The sequence below is a fragment of the Cynoglossus semilaevis genome, chromosome 5, assembly GCF_000523025.1.
Source record: "Cynoglossus semilaevis isolate Cse_v1.0 chromosome 5, Cse_v1.0, whole genome shotgun sequence".
Classification (NCBI taxonomy): Eukaryota; Metazoa; Chordata; class Actinopteri; order Pleuronectiformes; family Cynoglossidae; genus Cynoglossus; species Cynoglossus semilaevis.
Window position 1 is genome coordinate 12,300,680 of NC_024311.1, and position 21,450 is coordinate 12,322,129.

General features: G+C 41.1%; 1 protein-coding gene across 1 annotated transcript in view; it reads left to right on the plus strand.

The window, feature by feature from the left end:
* The window catches only part of uacab (uveal autoantigen with coiled-coil domains and ankyrin repeats b), a 27,180-nt gene extending 18,375 nt beyond the window's left edge, over nt 1-8,805 (plus strand). Inside the window, exons 5-19 of the mRNA XM_008310557.3 lie at nt 951-1,008; nt 1,169-1,239; nt 1,594-1,700; nt 1,963-2,144; nt 2,382-2,416; nt 3,428-3,484; nt 3,613-3,720; nt 3,802-3,834; nt 3,950-4,042; nt 4,130-4,160; nt 4,252-4,301; nt 4,476-7,190; nt 7,612-7,764; nt 8,165-8,230; nt 8,623-8,805. Of these exons, the coding sequence (XP_008308779.1) occupies nt 951-1,008; nt 1,169-1,239; nt 1,594-1,700; nt 1,963-2,144; nt 2,382-2,416; nt 3,428-3,484; nt 3,613-3,720; nt 3,802-3,834; nt 3,950-4,042; nt 4,130-4,160; nt 4,252-4,301; nt 4,476-7,190; nt 7,612-7,764; nt 8,165-8,230; nt 8,623-8,694 (3,831 nt within the window). The 3' untranslated portion in view covers nt 8,695-8,805. The remainder of the gene's footprint in view (nt 1-950; nt 1,009-1,168; nt 1,240-1,593; nt 1,701-1,962; nt 2,145-2,381; nt 2,417-3,427; nt 3,485-3,612; nt 3,721-3,801; nt 3,835-3,949; nt 4,043-4,129; nt 4,161-4,251; nt 4,302-4,475; nt 7,191-7,611; nt 7,765-8,164; nt 8,231-8,622) is intronic.
* The last annotated feature ends 12,645 nt before the right edge of the window (nt 8,806-21,450 follow it).

The window sequence follows — 21,450 nt, forward strand, 5'->3', positions numbered from 1 at the left end:
CTGTTGGCAGGGGGGGTTGTCAGCGGTGTTGACAAGTCTTCCCTCCTGCACACCTCTCATCCATTCTGAGTGCCGTCATCGCACCAGACATAGCAGCTGGACACATCGACCCCCCCGTCCCCACCCCCTGGCCAGTATCCTTCTGTCAACCCAGACCCTCAAAGTGTAGGGTGTCCCACCCCCGTGCTTCCCAGCGGCCACCACTGCTACTCCTCCGCTTTGTTATTTGAGCACGCTGCTAATTTTTGTCCTGGGTTGCTAGAGAGAGTTGTGTTTTTATAGTGGGGGCCAGAGTTGGGTTGGGGGGGAGTGGGTGTGGGGGAGGGGGGGGATGAGCTTACCCAGCAACATCAGGCCCCTGTTAGCATCTAGTGCTCCAGGCCTGCATATCGGCCCCTCATCGCTGTACTGTCACTGATGATCAAGCTGCTCAATGACTGTAGAGACGTGACAAGCAACTGATGAGGATTTGCACTTGAGAATTTTTCTTCACTGCAGTAACATCAAAATATCTACACGCTCTCCTGGCAACAATAATCACATCCTCACGATAAGAGACGACAGTAACTGATACCTGTTTACAAAAAAGCTGCACTGATAGGATAAACATTCAGTAAGATATACTAGTGAACTTTGTGGTAGTGGTTAGAATGCCTGCCTTGCAAGCAGAGAACAGGGAGTCCTTGGTTTGATTCCCAGAGGATCCCTAATGGTGCTCGCCTCTGTTGTTGGCAAAGACTCACACTGTAAATGTCCACTTTGTGGGACAAATAACAGGCTCCATTCCAAAAATTGAATTTTCTCAGGACGTTGTCAGATCTCATTTGGCACAAACTACGAAAGTGCAGCATTTTTTAACTTTTATTCCAGGGTGAGTGAGACCTAGGATTTTCTTCAAAGTGTTATTTTTTTCATAACTTGTACTGAAAACTGTCTTCTTTCACTGACAGCACAACTGTCCAGTGGGAAATGTGGACCTACAGGGAAGGACAGCCCTTCATGACGCAGGTGAGACTTAACACCGATTTCTCAGTTGACTTATTAAGTTTGTCTTTATTTTAGGCAGCAATTGTGAGATTGTGAATTGCAGTAACATTGATGAGTGAATGTCAGCAGACATGTCTCTGCTCGTGACTTGAACTGGTTGTAACCACTTTCTTCTCCTCAGTCATGGCGGGCTGCGTTTCCAGTGTGAAACTCCTGTGTGACAGCGGAGCTTCAGTGAACGCCACTGATTTTGTAAGAATTGCTTTTCCCTCAACTTTCACTGACTGTGTTTTAATGATCCCTTCTAAGGTGTAATTATTTTTGCCAGGGCAGGTGAATGAAGAAAAAAAATGTTACCCCCTGCTTCATCCTTGAAGCAGTTTTCTTGTAATGACGGTCGTTAAATGTATGAAAGGTCTGTCAGAGTGGCTCACAATGTGTTTACTAAACTATACACAAGGTGTATAACTATAATTACTTTTTAGACTGTGTTTTGAAAATTATTTTTGCTCTGAAATGACATATTGACCTGTGTGACTGTATGGAACTACAAGATACAACAGTCACACGGTGAAACTTTGTGTTTGTGCTGTGTTTTTTGTCCAGGATGGACGAACGTCTTTGGGTCTGGCCACACGGATGTGTCACTCTCGCATTTGTCAACTGCTGTTGGAGCGGGGGGCCGACATCACCCTACGGGACAAGCAAAATAAGTAGGAGCTTTTAAATATGTTCATTTTAAAAATGTTGTTTTTTTGATACGTAATTATCGGAACATAAAAAATATTGATATTGTCCAAACACCTAATTTCCGATATCGACTGATATATGCAGCCGTTTTTCGGCTCGGATATTTGCTCTTGGGACAAATTAAAAACAAGAGATTAATCCTTAATGAGAAGACATAAACCATAAATCAAATTTCTTCTCTAAATAGCCCTTTAACAACCCAACACCTTTGTTGACTCTTCTTAGAACTGCCCTGATCCTGGGCTGCGAGTACGGCTGTAAGGACGCCGTGGACGTGCTCCTGAAAAGTGGAAGTGACGTGAAGGCGGTCGACAGCTTGGGTCATGACGCCTTTCACTACGCCCGCCTCAGCAAAAACCCGGAGATGGTTGGTCTCGTCAAAAGTTACCTGGACAAAATCACCAGAGGTACAATAGATGGGGCAAATATATGGTAATATGTTTGGGATAAACCTAGCTTTTAGTGTTCCTTTATTAGTGAATAAGAAATGCCATGGCTTTTCTATTGGTGATTTGCAGATTCATGCTGTCTGCTCTGTACACACAGACTTTTTGTGCTCTTTTGTTTTAGTCTCTAGTTTCTTCCTTGTGTAAATTTCCTTTCTGAACTAAGAGCTTTTTCTTTTTTTTTGTCCTTTGTTTCAGACAAAGAAGCTGCAAAGCTGGAGTGGAAGCGACAGGTAAAGCTACAGCTTTGAGCTTTACGCTGTCGCCTCTCATTAGCTCTAACCTTGGTTTCGCTCGGAGTGATTGTTTTTCACTCTTTTTGTGTTGGACATTGCAAGAGAATGTCCTGCGATTTAAAAGCCCCGCTTCTCAGTGCAGTATAAGAGTAAGAATTTGTCACCAACTACACTCAGTACAGGAGATTTTCTTTTAAAGAAATATCTGTGCATAAAGTCCAAGGACTGACTGCAGACTTCAGATCTGTCCCCTATGGGAACTGTCTGGTGGAACTAAGGAGGAGAAACACTCTTTGGGGAATGCGAGTGGTTGGATGAGAAGAGCAACAGAAGTGACATTTCTGCACTGACACTGTTGGTTCATTTATTTTGTTTAAAGATTAAAAATGTTTAAAATGTGTTGGTATTCCAAAGCTTTTGTTGACGTTCTTAGTCACAGTTCTTCCTGTCAGCTCTTCATCCAAGTACCGTTTCAGGATGGTATTGTACAGGATGTTGTACGTGGAAGGACAGTGTGACCCAGAAAAATCTGAACAGAATGTGGTCCAGTCAGACGAGGCAAAGGGAATGTGCAATACCTAAATGACTATGGTTGTGAATGACTGACATTCCACAGACTCAGGGCGTGTGATAACACATCAATTATTGTTAGTCTCAAATTCCTTGAAGTGTCAGTACTACACATGTTCGTCACACGCACACAATAAATAAGACAGAAAAATCAGCCTTCAACCAATCAACCTTCAACGGCAGAGATTGAGCTATATTTAAGTATTTAGCTCCTATAGCTTTGTTATGTATATATTTTTATATGCATATATATTTATATATTTGTGTGTACATATATGTAGTATGTATTTATATGCATTTCTTGTGCTCTACAGCTGCTTTTCCCAGCCTCAGACACTTGCTGCATATATATACAAGACTGCCATCTAGTGCTTACAAATAAAATTGGTATCGTTATAATAAAATGTAAATGATTGTAACTATATTCTGCCTCCTCAGCATTCTGTGGAGAGGTCAGAAGCAGCTGAAGCGAACAGGAGGGATGTGATCATACATGTAAGTTTCACCCTACTCACCGTCTTCTATACCATTATCAACACTGCAGCATTATTTTCAGAGGGTGGGTTTATGTTTACATAAGAGTTGTGTATTTTTAAATTCTAATGGATGGATGTGTGTTTCAGGACCTGGAGAAACAGAACGAGACTCTGCAAGAAAGTCTGAAAAAGTACCACCAGGAGCAGAGAACCCTGTTAGACAAGGTTAACATACTCCAGCAGCAGCTCTCACAGGTAGATGAATCACTCCACCTAACAGAATTCTTACGTCATCGTGGTTTGTTTGTTATAACCCCTATTTTCTTGAACATGCAGGAAAAAATAACTTCAGAAGACACTCAAAAAGAGGTAAAAAAAAAAAACAAAAACAAAAGATTTCCATAGATAAACCCAAGTTTTACAAACCTTTCATTGTTGCTTTTTCCTTTAAATTTGCTTATATCTTGCTTTTTTTTTTTATTAGAAGGAACACTTGAAAGTGTTACTCATTGCAAAAGAACGTGAGGAAGTGAATCGAGGAGCAGAGACTGTCAAGGTCCAACTCCGGAGTACCTTGGTCAGTTTTATATGGTTTTTTTTTCATATATGATATGAAATATCAGTCATTGTGTTGCTCAATTTTGTCGTGCTTTCGTCTCCATAGGGTGACTATTCTGGGCAGTCTGTCATCAAAGGTCAGTTTCTCTGAGTTTCCCTGAATGCCACATATCTTCATGTTATTATTCTAAACTGTAATCTCCATGTTTGTTCACTGGTGTCTTGCAGGCAAGGAAAACATTTTAGTCAAACAGGCCCACAGCTTGGATTCAGATCAGGTACATTTTTGTTTGTTTTTATCCAAACGGAAGTCTTCCGGATTGTTCTCACACTAATTAGGCCTGATGTTGTGAAATCAGGGGAGGGAGTTGAAGCTTATGTAACCTTGTAGAATATTTGTAAAAGAAACTCATAAAACCTGTTGGTCTTTTTTTTTTGTTTGTTTCTCATAGACACTCCAGAACCATGCCATGCTGCGTTCCACATCGAGACCCCCGGAAAGGAGTCCACCAGCTGTACCCTGGGATCTCTCTAATGAACTGGACACACTTAGACATGAACTTGAAACCGTCAAGAGGAGACAACACGCTGCTGAGGAAGAAACAACACGACTTCAGTCTGCCCTAAACCGTAAAAACAGGGAGTATCAAGAACTAGTGGAGAGCCGAGACACCATCCAGAAACAGGCTGACCAGCAGGTCCAGGAACTGGAGGACGCCCTGGGGGATGTCCAGAAGAGGATGCTGGACTCCGAGTGTAAGGTCAAACAGCTGCAAGCCCATGTGGTCGCTGTTAAGGAGCACTTAGGAGGCCAGGCAAACGAAGAGCTGCGTGTCCAACTCCAAGACATCAAGGCCAAGTACGAAGGTGCCTCGGCTGAAGTGGGTCGCGTTCGAAATCGCCTCAAACAGAGCGAAAAAGCTTTGGAGGAGTATAAGTCGAGCGAGAGCCAGCTAGCTGCTGAAGTAGAGAGGCTGAACCAAGACGCTGCATCTGTGACCGCAGAGCGTGATGAGCTTGCAGAAGCTCTGATCCAGCTGCAAACCCAACTGAAGGAAACTCAGACTAAACCTGTCAATACTGTACCAGCCGAGAAATTTGACAACATGAAAAACCTGCTGACAAACGCGGTGGACGAGAAGGAGCGGCAGCTGGCTGAGCTGCGGGAAGACTACGACCGTGTGCTAGAGGAGGTGGCAGAGCTGCACCGGCAGCTGGATAGTCCGTCGACACTGGGAGCATCAGGGACGATGTCCGCTGAGGAGCAGGAGAGGATCAGGGCAGCTCTGGAAGAACAAAACGCCTCACTGAAAAGGAAGCTGGTAGAGATCACCTCCAAAAGCCAGGCTCTGATTCAGGAGGTGACGGAAACAGAAGAAGACCGTGACCTGCTGAGAGACCATCTGGACGAGCTCAACAGCAGGATCGAGACGGACTTCGTATCTTTAGAAGAGCACGAGGAAACCCGGAGGACAATGGTCAACACTTTAGAAGAGCTGGAGGACAAACTGGTGGAAGCCAGCGAACGTTACGGCCGTGCAGAAGGACAAGTTCAGCAGCTCCAAACCGAAAGGTCCACCCTGCAGGAGAGCATTAGGAGTCTTCAAAGTGCCAAAGAGAGGCAGCAGAAAGAAAAGGACACTCTGAAGGCCCGGAATGCAGAGCTGACAAAAGAGCTCGAGCTGCTTCAGAAACGATGTGAGGACAGAGATAAAGAATGTGTGCAGTTGGCCGCGCAGAGTCAGACTCTGAAACAGAGCCTGAGGGGGGAATATATTTCCAGACAGCAGCACGAGCAGGTGAAGATGGAGTTGGGCTCTGCCTTGGAAAGCATCAGAGCGGAGATGTTGAAGTTGGAAAACAAGGAAAAAGAAAGTGTGGAAGAACTGAAGAAGGTGAAAGAGGGAAAGGTTAAGTTAAAAGAAGAGTTGGAAAAAGTCCAGATGGAAATGAAGAAAAGCTACATTAGTGTGAAAGACCACACGGCTGTGACGGAGAAACTGAACGCTGCTGTGGCTGAGGCGGAGAACAGATGGAAGGAAGCATCAGATAAGTACACGTTGGCCCACGAGGAAACGGTCAAACTAACCCAGGAGCTGGAAGCTCAGAAGAGAGAACTTGACACAATTCAGGAGGCAATTCAGTCCAGGTTTATTCCACTGACGGCAGCCGAGGAGAAACACCACATCTATAGCACGCAGGTTAAAGAGTTGACAGTCAAGCTGTCAGAAATGGAAGAGAAATATGAAAAAGAAAAAACCGCCAAAGTGAACAACAAGCAGGAGAGCGAGCAGCTCCAGCTTGTGATAGAATCCCTCCAAAAACAGCTGGACACTGCCGTGGCTACCAATGACAAGCACAAGGAAATGGAGCGGGAGTTGATGTGTAAAGTGGAGATACTGACTGAGACGTTGGTTGAGTTGGAGAAGCAACACAAGGAGGTGAACTCCCAGAAAGACGATCTCCAAGAGCAGAACGCTCTCTGCAGGTCTCAAATCCAGAATCTCCAGGATCGTCTGAAATCAGAGTTGACCCGGATAGCGACTTATGACACGGAGCTCAAAGCCCTCCATGACGCCATGCAGCAGGCCCAGGTCGATTGCAAGAGGGCAAGGGAGGCTCAGCAGGAGGAGGCTCAGAGGGTGAGCGATCTACAGAAGGAAGTGGAGGAGCGCCACGGTGATCAGACTTCTCTGATGCAGCAACACGCCAAAGCCATGGAGGAGATGGAGACCGAGGTACACAAGCTTCAAATGGCTCTTAGGGAAGAGGAGGAGATCAACGCCCAGAGGGCAGAGGACGTGTCCGCTCTGCAGTCTGAGCTCCTACAGGCCACACAGGCTCTGGAGGAGATCCGGGACAAGGAAGACCAAATGAACCAGCTGAAGAAGGAGAAGCAGCAGCTTGGGGAGGACGTGGCCAACCTGAGGATGAAGCTGCTGAGTTTAGAGGAGGAGTGCGAAGAGGCACATCAGCAGTCCCAAAAGGCCAAAGAATGTGAGAGCCAAGCCCGGGCCGACAAGGAGGCCCTGCAGGAGAAGAGGTGTGCCATCGAGAGGGAGATCAGAGAGCTGAAGGAGAGATACGACGAGTCGCTCAGCACCATCGGGGATCTTCAGAAGAGAATCCAAACGTCATCTCAGCAAACTGAAGCTAAAGACAAGAAGGTGAGGGAGGGCATAGTAGTTAATAGTAGTACTTGTTTACTAGACAATAATAGAACATTCTGTAGAAAACACAATGAGAGGCAACAGATTTAATTATAACAGAGAGTGCTGCATTTATCTTTTTTTCTTATGTCCTGTTTTTATAAATAAGTTTCCATGAAATAAATTGATGTCTTAATCTAATTTTTTTTCACAAAAACTTTGCTCTCAAATTAAAAATGTATTTAAAATGGATGAACCTCCCATAATGAACTGAAGAGCCATTGTTAATGCTGTGAGTGACAGCTGTCAAAGTGTGAAACGCCTGTAGAAAAACACATTGTGTGCATTTTGAAAGACATGTCTTTTGTTAAAGTTCAAACCCACATTTTCTGCGAAAAAAATATTCTGACAGTAATTCTTGATTGTGTTCATGTGTCAGATCACGGAGTTGCTGACAGACGTGGAGCGGTTGAAACAGGCTCTGAACGGTCTGTCACAACTGGCCTACACCAGCAACGCACCCAACAAGAGGCAGACGCAGCACATCGACACACTCCAAACCCAGATCAAGAGCCTGCAGCAGCAGCTGGCTGTGAGTAGTGAACGCAACGATATATACTGGATTAATAATTAAAATGTATGCAGTGTTATACAGTTAGTTTTAGTGAAAGAAAATGTTTTTTTTTCTATTGTTAAATACTGTATATATGTGTGTGTGTTGGTAAATATATATATGTATATGTGTGTGTATATATATAAATATATATACACACAACATATTTATGTAATATATATATATATATACTTTTTTTAACAAATTTAATTTTATGTGAAAAACCTTACCACTAGTCTGAAATATATATATATAATATAATATATATCAAAAGGGAAATCCTGTACAATATTAGAATGAAACATGATTTTAGACACAGCTGAGGATAAAAAAAGTGACAACAGTTCCATCTTCATGTTTGTCTTTTCTATCTGACCAGGATGCTGAGAGGCAACACAGAGAGGTGGTCTCAATTTACCGGACTCATCTTCTCAGTGCAGCGCAGGTGGGTTCATGTCATTGTTTACCATTTCAAAGATCAACTCTCACCTGCAGAAAAGTTCTCTCCATAATGTGTCTTATTTCAATAATTAAAATCTATGCTTTACAACTGCCAGTTATGCATTCTACTGTTTTTACTTTTTACAGCACATAGTAATCTATTCCTTGCTACTGCTAACCTGTAAACAAAAAAACATTGTTTGTATTTAGGAAGCAACAGCTGTTATCAACCTATTTTCATGCTATGAGAAGCTCATTATTGTTTCAGTTTTATTACAACAAGGCATCGTGCAAATGTGTGATTGTAGCGATGCACATTAATTCAACAAAACTGCATCTTTTAAAAGATGAGGGGAGTGACTATTTGTTCTTTTTTTTCCCCTCTCATTCTTATAGGGTCACATGGACGAGGACGTCCAGGCCGCGTTACTACAGATCATCCGCATGAGGCAGGAGTTTGTGTGTTAGACTCTCTGCTGCTCAGACTCCACATTTTCACCGTGTCCTGCTGCTGTGGCCCCCGGGGGTTGATCCACGTTTGTGTGTTTGTGTTGTGCAGTAAAGCGTCTTTCAACAGAATCCATTCTGTTCTCATGTGGCTGTTCCCTGCCCCTTTTCTGTGGATTGAACCCAGTATATTCAGTGATGTGGAAGTTATTTGAAACATGGGTAATCTTTTCATAGATGACTTGAAATACTCAGCTGAAGGTAAAAAAAAAAAAGAAACAAAAAGATTACATGACAGCAAGAAAGACCACTTTTCACATTCCCACCTGACAGTCAGCTCTCAACTGAACAGCATCTTGTGTTGTTGTTTCTTAAGGATATGTTCACATTTTTCCCATATTTGACCCTAAAGAAATATCACATTTTCAAAATGGATTTTTCATGGTTTTACGGCCCTTTATATTTTGGAATATACAGGGAGAATTTGGTATTTTCTGAAACAGAGAAACCAGATGATCTGAAAACACTTAAAAACAGAGGAATCATAATTATTGTTCCTTAGAATAAATTTCAAGGAATAGTTATAGTTTGAAGCTTTTGACTACTTTACTGCCAAAAGTCAACCATTTTCAAAATTATTCTGATTTTGTGGTTATTTTATTAGAATGAAACTCTTATTAATATTATCAAATAAAATAAATACAAACAGTATAATAATAATAATAATAATAAAGTGATTATTCCAGCTATTTCTAATGTTTGTTTTTTAAAATAGACACAGTAACTATCTTTGAATTATTGAAACTTAGAAAAATGTGAACATATCTCTTTTTTTCTTTGTTCATGTTCTGTCAGACATTTCAGAGTCTGACTCAGTCTAATCTCCCAAGGTCCAAATCCTCATGTTTCTAAATAATTCAGTTTGACAATTTACCAAAGTTCTTATGTGGTTTTCAAAAAATCTGCCATTTTGGTCACTGGCAAAAAAAAAATCTTTGTCAATTTGGGGAAAATTTCAGTTTTATTTCTCACACACTGGGGTTTGTTTACTCCGTGCTTTTTGTGCTGGATTTGAATCATGGAGATTTGCAGTGGGAATCTCTTGCTGTGTCCTTCAGGTTGCAGTGGCACGTTGTCCCTTTTTTTTTTTTTTTGAAACTAGAGTGGCCTCTAGTGGTAAGACTTGGCTGGCCAAGTTTTTAGGTAATTGTAATAACTAGTTACAGCCCAGGGGTGGGCGTTAGGGCGTTTGTCAGAGCTGCAACGTGTTCATGTTTGTAATTTAGGTAGGTAAAGGTAAATCTCACCAAACTAATATTTACAAACGACCTATTGACAGACAGCGTTTTAATTTTGACCTTGTGGAGATCTTGCGGCGCTGCACACCCCTGAGCTGGCTCTTTGTTTCTTTCTGGTTTTAGTGTAGTGATGATGTGATTGTGGAGCGAGTGTCTTGTGCCTTTTACACTGATATATTTTTCATAGCTTTATAATACTGTAATCAATGAACTACAGTATGACGATTCTGACATTCAGCAGGTCTGGAAGTAATAATGGCACAAAAAAAACATTCAGGGTAACAGTCATTGGAGGATGTATTTAGAACAGGTCTCATTTCAGGTGAACACACAAACAAACACCCAAAACAATTTTTTTTTCTTTAGCTCACTTTTTGCCAAGTAATATTTCTTCCTGTTTTTATACTTTGGCCAGAAATTCCATTCACACCAACAATTAGTTTATAGAAAGCTGTATTTTACTACATTTTGATGCACTGGCGTTGGCGTTAAACACTAACTCTCTTAGATGTTTCTTATTGTCTTCTTTTCTCTGGTCAGCATGGATTCAATGCAGTCAATCTTTCATACGTACATATTTTTACAAAACAGTTTAAAATGGTTGTTCTGTTGTTAACATTATTTGTGTTTGTGAATGGGATTAATAATACAAAACCAATAAAAGTGCCTAACATGGAAAACTAAAACTCTGTTGGTTGTATTGTTTTTAATGAAAAACTATCCTTGGCTAAATACCAGAGTCTCTAACAACCACCATACCCTGGACCAGTACCGAGTACAGAAAAAGAAATAACTTTTTTTTTTTTAATAATCACTGCAACGTAATATATTTGGAAAATGAATGGATTGCATACTCTTAAATATATATTTGTCACATAACAGTGATAGGTACTTAGTTAGGTAACGTTAATCATCATAGGAAACGGGTGATGCTTTCAATTGTTACTAAAAAACAAAAAAACTAACAACTGATATAGGGTCAGTTTACGTTTGTAACTCACCGGCTAATGTTCGAACGGAATCTCTAAGTGCTGATCTCAGGTCAGTGATAGTTTAGCCAATGTGCGCGGGGCCGCGCTGCACCTTTCAATCTGGTTCAGACCGGTTGCTAATTTAGCAACGAAAACGTCGATTAGAAACGCGGTGTAACGCCGTCAACCATTTGTCACAAAGTACATGTTGATATATAGTAATTCAGAACGTAATTTGTATTCACAAATGAACTTATAAAACGTTATCCCGCAACAACTAGCAGTTACAGAGCCAACTATGCTACACCAGCTAGCATGTTGCGTATTTTCGTTTTTTGGCTGTTTCTTATGAACTGCCATGAAATACAGTTTTCAGCTGTGTGTTCCGTGAAGCAAATGTTGCATAGAGACTTTCTTTGTGCTTCTCCCTTCATAGAAAACAGAAATGTTTTTAAATATTTTTTTAAAAAAAAGCGTTTTTGTCTGTGCAAGATGAAGTGAGTGCAACATTTCAGTGTTAAAACCTATGAAGACAAATGTACACAGCACAGTGACCGACTGAAACAAAGTCAACAAAAGGATAAAGCAGACAGGTAAATTACATACTTTGTTTCTTGAATTGTTATCATTAACTTATTTACCTATCAATGCCAGAATTAAATTAAAATTGTTGTGGCTTGTGTTTACAGTGGGTAATGACAGATGGGAGCACGGTAATGACGTGGATGACTGAGAGACACTACGCTACCTGACTAATGAAGGTAAGAAGTCATAAATGTCTGTTATAGCCCTACATTTATTTTATGTTTAAGCACATGCAATATTATTGTCTACTTGATTAGTATCTACTTGTTTGACAAATACAAGACGTTTTCATTTTCAAACAACACTAAGCCTAAACAAGCATCTGAATTATCTAAGCACTCAATGGCTGCTACGAAGCATACAAATGGTGTAATGTTGCGCTACCTCCAGAGGGTGGCGGTAGTGTCCCGCTACAGTTTGATGTTTAACAGCCACATGACCAAAAAGGCATCACAAGTCCCTGAACACTTGAAAGTCATCGAACATGTGCTTTTATTGTGGTCTGTAAGCTACTACGACAGCAGCTCTAGGTTAGGGGTTAAGGTTACGTACTGCTGCTTTAAATTAAACGTTTGTGTATGTTTTCACATCGTCACACCCGCGGCTCCTCTGTGAGAACAGCTCTGTTCATGTGGCTTCACTTTAACTATAATCAGCCCAGGAATGAGTGCGAGCAGCTCCTTGGCACACAGCACTCACTTTTATCTTTGAAGCTGTGCCTGTGTTGATTTGTCTTCATTTCTTTCTCTCTTCAGGAGATTTATTTTTTTATTAAAACCCTTCGACAGGATGCGGAAAACTAATAGCGAGCTTGTTCCAGATCAATTCATGGCACGCACAGGCCACGAGTGCCGTAGAATTCTGTTTTTAAATAGAAGAGAAATGTTGTTCTTAGTCAAGTTTACTGATACAAGACAAAAAAAGTTGCATCTTTTAAACAGAACTCTATAATCCACTTCTTATTCATTCATCTGTTCACACAAACACAAACGCAACAACATGTGCACAGACCTCAAATTGATACAAGGTTTGTTCTGGATTTGATTTGGCTGGTTTCAAGTGGCAGCTCTCCCTCCTAGCTCCTCGCTCCTCAGCCTCCTCCTTCCTTGGTTTTATGATTCTCTTCTCTTGTGGTTTGCACTGAATAAGCTGTTCTCAGCAATTATGGCAGATACAATTCAGTCTGTTAGTAGATCTCTTCTTAAACCCATTTCCAGTCTCCTAATAGGTTCCATACATCCACTTGCGGCCTTTCGGGTTAACCACTGCTGCCCCTTTTCCAGCCACTAAGGGTCCCCTCTATATGAAACAGAGATGGTATTTGTGTTGGACCAGGCCCCGGCCCTCTGCCACATGCCTCATGACTTCACCACTTATGGGGCAAGTAGGCAGGTGGTCACAAACCCATCAAATACACACCCACGTTTTGCTTACAGTCTTTAAAGTGAGCTTCTATTTAACACAGTTGCTCGGCTATACATCAAATACAAGGCAAAAAGTTTTCAGACCAAAAAACCCAAACTGTTTCTAATTAGTACTCAGTTTTAAATTTAACACTTCTACACTAACAGTGTTTCCTCTGAGGAGTTTCTTCTTTGTAGAATTCTGGGGGGTGTTTTTCTTACCGGGTCACGATCTGCTGTTATGACTTGTCTAAGAACTGAAATCCAGTACCTTTTTCAAATGTTCTCTCAGAGTAACTAGATCAGCACTTCAATGATTTTATGTTTTTATACTCAAGTCGCTGAAATGTTTTTGGATGAAACATTTAACTAAACATGGCAGTTCAGATTATCTCAGCATCTTCAACGCCCTAACCCTTCTTTTTTTCAGACGTTACGCAGCCTTTTGGTAAATTGTGTTTAGTATTTTGCAGAAATCCTTTTTTCCCCCATAACCCTAATAAAAGACTGCTGTAAGTCTTTGTATATTTCAGACTGGAGGCCGGCTGTGAAGCCTGTGTTAGAACACAATTAGGTCCAGATTTAGAGGTGGTTATTTTTCAAACTCCTCCTTTGAAGTGTCACCGGACCGAACATTTAACTACAACCTGCACACCAGCACCTTGCATGATTGAAGATTGTTATCATCTGTGTGTGTGTGTGTGTGTGTGTATGTGTGTGTGTGTGTGTTAGGGGCATAACCTAAGATTAAAAAACCCTGTATTTCTGACCAGTCCAACCAGTACTTCTTTGGTACAGAAGGTCATGTTTTACTAAAACTGTGAAGGTTTTTAAATGTTGTATTTTCTCCCTCCTCTTCCTGTTTTACCTTTTGTTTCTCATCCTTCCTTCCTGGTTAATTCTGTAGGTCAGGTCAGTCCAGAGGCCTGCGCCATATTTGTCTCCCTGGAGTAATTGCTTACTATTTCTCTGTCACTAATAAGCCATAACTCTGGCAGAGCTGGCTGACCAGCTTGTGAGGCCACACTGAGGGCAGCAAACACGAGGCCCTTTTTCATTATTCCCCAGAGGAACCGGAGCGCTTCTGGCTCTGGGCCGAGACAGACCAGGCCCTTTTAATGTTTTTGCTGAGCTCCGAAGCACTTTGTTGCCTCAATAAAGTTCATTTATGGGATAATAAGGCACTGGAGGACACATGGTGCTGATTTGACTCAAATGGTTTCAGCATGGGTTGCATTCCTGAAAGCAGCACTTCTGTCTCTTTGCCTTCACTCCTTCACTCCTATTTCATCTTATTTCCTCACCTTTTTCTTACTCCTTTCCTCACCTCCTCTCGGCTCTCTCTACTGCCGCCCTTTATTCTTCATTTTCAGCGGTGTAACCATGTGATCCCATGTTGACCTTGGTTCAGACACCTGGGAATGAGTCTCACTAAGAGGGCAGGAGGCCCTCTCATTTCCCAGGATTTATTCCAGAGCCTCCAGGTTGAAGGTGGGGGAGGTAGATGAGGGAAAAGAGGTGATCAGAGGAAAATGAAAACCTTTCAAACCCAAATCTGGAAGTAGGCCAAGTTGTACAAACTGTCACTACATCTAAGCTGAGTGTTCTGACGTTTGGCACATTACAGGTGCGAAAAACATAAAGGAAAACAAATGCATGCTCTGGGAGGATGGGGTTAAAACACTTCCTCTTGTTTTTATTCTGACTCTGAAGCTTACGTAAGCCACGGTATTTCCCTGGACCTCTGTTAGAACATTGAACATCACATTGTGCTGAATGGATTCATCTGAGTTCAGTGTTTTTCTTTTTCTCATTAGTGGCTGGTTAACCACTAATGTTTGGTGTATCTGCTCTGCTTTTCTTCCTTCCTGCATTGATTTAGTAAGAAACAGATGTCGTCAAACCACCAAATCCATCCCCCGCCGCCCCCTCCCGCCTTCCTCTTCGTCACTTCTTTTTCAGCCATTTCTTGCTCTTAAACGGAAAATTGCCTCAGTTTTGGATGTCTGTTTGTGGTGTTACATATGAGACGGTGTATGTGGTTTCGGGTAAGACGTTTGGGGCTGTGTGGTTGTTGGACAGATAGCAAAGGCCGACTCTCATCGCTTCAGTCATCTTAAAGACATTAGGCCTCAGGCCTGTAGCTTGATCTTGTTAGCGCAGTTGGAAAAGGCTGTGTTTTAGATCTGCCATGAGTGCTGGATGAAAAGCTGTGACTCTGAAGGACTGATGCTGATTTGATGTTGGCTTTGGGGATAGGCCACAGTTTCAGTTGTGGTATCTTTGAATGGTATCCTAAAGAGGCAGCTGGAAGAGTCCTAACATTCATCACATGTAGAGGAAAACGCTCGGAGCTGCATGGTGTGGCAGTTGCTAATGTCTCACAGCGAGTATGTTCCCAGTTTTCATACTGCTGGTTTTCCTTTTCTGTGCGCATGGTTTATTTCCCATTAGTTTTGGTCCCTCCCAAAGACCAAGAGATAAGTAGAAGTATGTAGATAATGAATTTGTTGGGTTGTGTTTTTAGTTTTCACTCAGTGGGCATTTAGCAAAGTGTCCATCCTGTGTAACATGTTATGTCGTTATTATTTCTCTGGACATGCTGCCTTTGACTATGCACTTAATTTTTCTTTGCTTATGAATATATAGAATTACCTCATGTGTAGAAACATCGTAACCAAGGGTCAGTGAACATTCAGCTCATGTGTTAATCCTTAGTTTGATTAATTTAGATTTTTTTGTGTTCTGTCAATGAGCCAAAAGCACTTTTTAATTCATACACAGTGTCTTAGTTTTGTTGTGGCTCAGTCTGTTTATCCTGACCTAAAGTCATACTTACATACAGTATATCGGGATGATAAAGTATGTGCCGCAGCAGGTGTACTCCGTCAGTAGAACTGGGGTTTCAGTTGTAGTGAAGAGTTCACAAAGTTGAACACTTTAAAACTTGTCCTAGTTTTGGTTTATGCTGTTGAGTAACTGCCCTGTCTGCTGGTAATTAATTACTGAGTCTGGCTTCAAATCATCTTTACTGGCAACAGTGGAGGGCGGTTGTACTGAGCCCTGTTGTCACACATCATGTAATGAGAAACATGCATGTAATCTGTCCTCCCTGGGCTGGAGTTCACAGAACCAGAGAGAAGCTGCAAAACAAATACATCCGTATTTACTAGCTCGGAATCCAAAGACTCTCCGGAAAGATTTTAAACAAGTGCTTGGACTTTGATGTTTAGAAGATTATCATCCTTGATAAAAAAAAAAAAAATTCATTTGACACTATACCGTCATTGTCATCTGTTTTAGTATATTAGAGATTAAATTAGAGATATTATATATATATATTTATAGCTATATACATATATGTATATATATATATTTATATGTGTTTATATATGTATATATAATATATAATTAATTAATATTAATATATAATTACTATTTGATGGTCTTTGTTTGGCTGCTTTAGGGCTTTTTTTTAATGGGTTCCTGTGTTTGCGTTTGTTGCAGTGTCAAACACTTTACATTTTATTTTGCTCTTAAGGAGCTCAGAGTAAAATATTTATACACCATCAGCAGAGACCAATATTAAAACTTGGGAGGTCAAGGCCAGTTGATGTACACACTTGTCAGAAAAGTGCAAACACTCCCGAGGTTCCACCTGCTGCTGACCCAACAGTGTCCCTGGAACCACGTTTCTAACCTACTTAACAAACCTATACATCATGCGCACAATTTGGACCTATTAATATCCACACACTCCCTGAGGGACTGTGGGAGCTGCTGCGAGCTGGATGATCAAGTGTAAACATCTGGCACTTCAGTGAAGCAAACAACTTCCAACATCCAGGCTCAGCAGCGTCTCTCCATCAGCATCACCGCATCTGCTTTTTGTTTGTGTTCCTCCTCTGTGTCACAGCCATATGATTTGTTTGTCACTACATGTTACAAATGGTAATGCGTCGCTTACACAAACACAGCAGGAGTTATTTATATTTCCCATCAATCTGTTCGGTGTTACAGCCGTCGTAGTTGCTGCTTCATTTTTTATTTTTTATTGCGAGTTAGTGACACAAATATCAGAACAGGTGTTGTGGAACCTTCTGGATTTTATTTTTGTGAAGACCATAATACCTCTTAGTCAGCAGGTCTATGTGACCACCACGTGGTCATGCTGTCGGGCACGAGTTCAAAATTGTCAAACTGGACGTACCACATGGGCAACATGAGGTTGCCAGTTGTCTGCACACGGTTGTCTGAAGTGTATGGAGTCTGTAGATAAACTGAGGTCACATGATGATACTGAAAATGAGCAGATTTAGAAGTGGTGTACCAGCAGCCCAACACAGTCATGTGTTGAAGGAAGTAATCATGTTGTAATGTGCCCAGTACTCGTACTTAAGAGGGTCAAACAGTCAACACAAGTACTTGTGCTTGAAGTACTTATGCTGGATTTAACTCAAGTACTGAGCACAAGTTCAGAGAGGAGGATCAACGGCACATATGGTGAGAAAAAAAAACAACACCTACACCCTAGAGGTGGTGCCCATCACCTGCACGGAGGTTCTTGGACTTAGTCCTGCTGTGATTTTCAAAGATAAAAGAGTATATTGTGTCGTCAGTCAGGAGAAAAGGAAGAAAGGATGGGACATTAGGGTTACAGTGTGAAACACTGTGGGTTATTGGTGTTGGTGTGAAACACTGTGGACGTAGATGTGAAGACCGTGAAGTTTGACTTTGGACGTAGATGTGAAGACCGTGAAGTTTAAATCGAATTGGGTTAAATGCAGAGGTTAAATTTCATTGTGCATGTTGTGCTGTGCTGTGCTATGTCACAAATGACAAATAAAGATAGTTTAAGTTTAAGTTTAAGAATGTATTCTGTGACAGCTCAGTAATAGTTCTCACCAGCAGAGGTCGGCATTGCTCTATCACATTAGTGTTTAATGGCGGTGAGACTGTTTTATGAAACAACACAATAAGTGGATTCAGAGACAGTCCTCCTCACCTCAGGGAGGTTAGTACGAAAATGACCCCTGGTCATAGTGACACTTTACCGATGAGATCGAACACAGTCAGCTTCTTATGATAAAGTTGGTAAAATATTGATGTGAGGCCTTGATAAAAAATTAGAAAAACAGAATTAATGAAACAGATTAATGACATTTTCTGTGCAGAAATAATAGAAAGTAAAGGAGTAATTGGTTTAGAAAAAGAGAGAAAAAAAAAGGCCAGCAGACTCAATTAAGAGCCAGTTTCTTTTTTCTCCACCACTCTTGTTATTGCAGCCTGCTGTGGCTGTCAGAGGAACTGCATGAACCCTGACCTCTGAGCCAGCAGCATGAGGAAGTGGTTAAACAGACTCATAACAAGAAAAAGACAGAAACTGAGTCTGAAAGCAGAGAGAGAGAGATGAGCTGTTCTCTCCAAGTTTTTTCTTTTTTTTCTTTGCTTCAGCACCTCAGGCCACCACCATGGTTCCTGTGCTTCACAGATTCCTCTGACTCTCTATTGATGACTGGGCTGAATGTTTATGCGTCGACCTAAGCCACAGCTCCTCTCCCTCTAAGAGCGAGTGACCTCATTTTCTGTCTGAACGCCGTGATCTTGTGGGGGGGAGGAGGGGAAAAAACGGGAGGGGGGGAAGAAAAATGTTCTCAATCCCATTAATTCGACCGCTCTCCACTGCCCATGTGGATGGAGTGCAGATGGATAAACCGGGCTGCTGCTCCATTGAACATGGGCAGTTTCACGCTCATAAACACAGTCAGGGCTCAGTGAGAGCACAGTCATGCAGCACTCCCAACCGCTTCATGTTGTTGTACCAAAAATCTCTGTTGCTCTCTCTCTCCCTGTCCCTCTCCCTCTGTGCCTCCCTCTCTGATCCTTGCACTTATAAACACACTCCCCCACACACACACACACACACACAGCAGTTTAGGAGGGGACACGCCAGATGTCAGCGCTCAGTCTTGGAGCAATTAAACTTGGTTGTTATGATGAAAGAATTTATTTGCCATTTGTTTCTCCAGCTCAAGACTAATTGAGTGATTGAGGTCTTAATTAGATTAGCTCTCTAGCTTTTTTCCACCTCCATTCTGGCTCAGCCTCTCTAATCCCTCATCTGTATTAAAACTCAGCGCTGCTGAAGTTGTTCCTCTGCCTTCGGTGCAGAATTAGAAAAAGAACGTGTGGCTACAGTGAGTTTGCCTTTGTTTATTCACACTCCATCTCACCGCTGCTTTCATCTAGTATAAAGTAGCATAAAATATCGATACACACTGAAATATCATGATAGTTTGTCTCACCATACCGTCGGAAACTCAAACCTCTTCCAGACGTCTCCATGTGGCACACACTTGGATGAGAGGTGAAACGTCTTCGTCTAGATGCCCGTGACGAAGCTACTTTTGGATAATTTGTTTAACATATCGTCGCGCCTATAGCATCGCAGTATATCGAGATATATATCGTATATTGCGATATGTTGTATCGTTGCCTCTGTATTGTGATACATATTGTATCATCAGGTTCAGCCAATACAGACCCCTAGTAAAACATTTTGGAACATCTTGCACATTACATTTAAGACAAAATAAGCAAGTGTGTCTCTGTCACATGATAAGTCACATGATCCTAACTAAGACAGATGTTTGTGTCAGTGTTTTAATAAATAATACCTGTGAAGACGTGTCTCTCAGGATTGATCAGTTTAACAAGTTTATTATTGTGTCATTGTCAAGTGTTGAGCTGTGACACAGTATCTAATGAGTTTTTTTTTTTTACTCTCTGAAACTAAAATCAAAGCAAATGTCAAGTTCGTTACCGAAGTTAAAGAGAAACCTGTTAACAGGTAACAATTGAGGCTGTCCTGTTCCATCTTGATTTTTTTTTCTGATGCTGCGATGAAAGAAATCAGGGTGATGTTGATGAAGAACATCTATATGTTGACTTTGTGAAAAGTAAACATTGTTTGGTGATGGTGCTGCCGTCAGAGCTGGTGTGCAGACGACGTCCCCTGTTTTCAAAATGGCAAACAAGCACAACATTTTCCCTTTTGTACTTTTACAAATTAGCTGTTCCTTCCCATCTGGTTTATAAAGTCTCTTTACTCCAAAGCTCTGCAGAGACCTGCAGTGTTGTTTTGTATTCTAGTTCTGTGCAAAACAGCAGTTGGAGAAACTTATAAATAATGTATCCCCCGGTTGTTAGTGGAGATGGTCCGGATGCTAATAAACTCCTGCAGCGTTTGATCTCTGCACCTCCGCACTGGTAATAGTTGGTTGTGACTGATCTGTTCTTTTCAAAGGTTGCTCACACACATCGGCTGTGTGTTTACTTGGTGTGTATGAATGGGTTGTGTGCAATATTGAATAAAACCAGAGAAGAAAAAACAACAACAAAAGTTTCACATTATTATTCAAAATTAAATTCAAACTAAAAATTAAATAAAGTTGATGTAACAAAAGAGTTGGGATTTAATAGCTCCGAATAAAACCAGAATAGAATAGATAAGAATATAAATAAATATAATAATCAGTGGTCCAATACACATGTAGTGCTGTAATTACAGAAAGTGTCTGAATTTTTCTGACTTTTTACCTTTTTTAATGTATTGTAATGATTTACATATTAAAGTTAGTGCAATTTTTACAATATTATATTTTTGTTCTGCTGTTAAACACGATTCACTGAATACCCATAATGACGGATTTGCATTTTTTCTTCCATTTAAAAAATAGTATTCTAACTTGTATTTCCTCTGTATTTGTCTGTACTTTCAATGGCAAAGAATCACGTTTGGGTAAAAAAATATTTTCTCAGAAGAGAAGTCAGTCAGTAGAGAATATGATATGACGATGTGAAGCTAGTTCCATCACAGTAGAAGAGGATCAGAGAGGGCAGATATAAGAAACCTGACGCAATCTATGGGGATTTTCTATCCCTGTTTGCAGTAGCTGACTCCAGGGAATATGATTCTCCCACAGGAGTTACTGGAAGTGGAGTCTGGCCTTTTACACTGAAGCTGCTGCCACCGCTATTATTATACACATGTGAATACAGGCAGCAAGAAGTAAAATGGCTGTAAAGCGAAAATTTAAATACTCGATGAAAGGAAATCAAATTTCCTTTTCCCGAAACTAAAAACCAGATAAAAGAAGCTGGATTCAGGTCCTCAGACGAGGCAGAGATGTGTTCAGTTTCAGGTCTGAATAAAAGGGATTTTTCATTAGGAAGTCCCATACCACACTGCTGAACAGAATATGACAAAAAGTAAAGGAAATGTAATGAAATATAATGATCTTCAAGTTTAAATATACCCACAACTGACTGACTCAGTTTAAACCTGTTAAGTTGAACACAACACTGATGTACTCACAGGAATTGATACAAATCAAACAAAGGTCATAGTTTCTCTTTTTTTTTAATTAATCATGATTGTAATCATCTGCTGCCACCTAGTGGAAGATGATTTAAGAGTTCTGTCTGTCACTAACTGACTAAGTAGATGAACAGGGACAA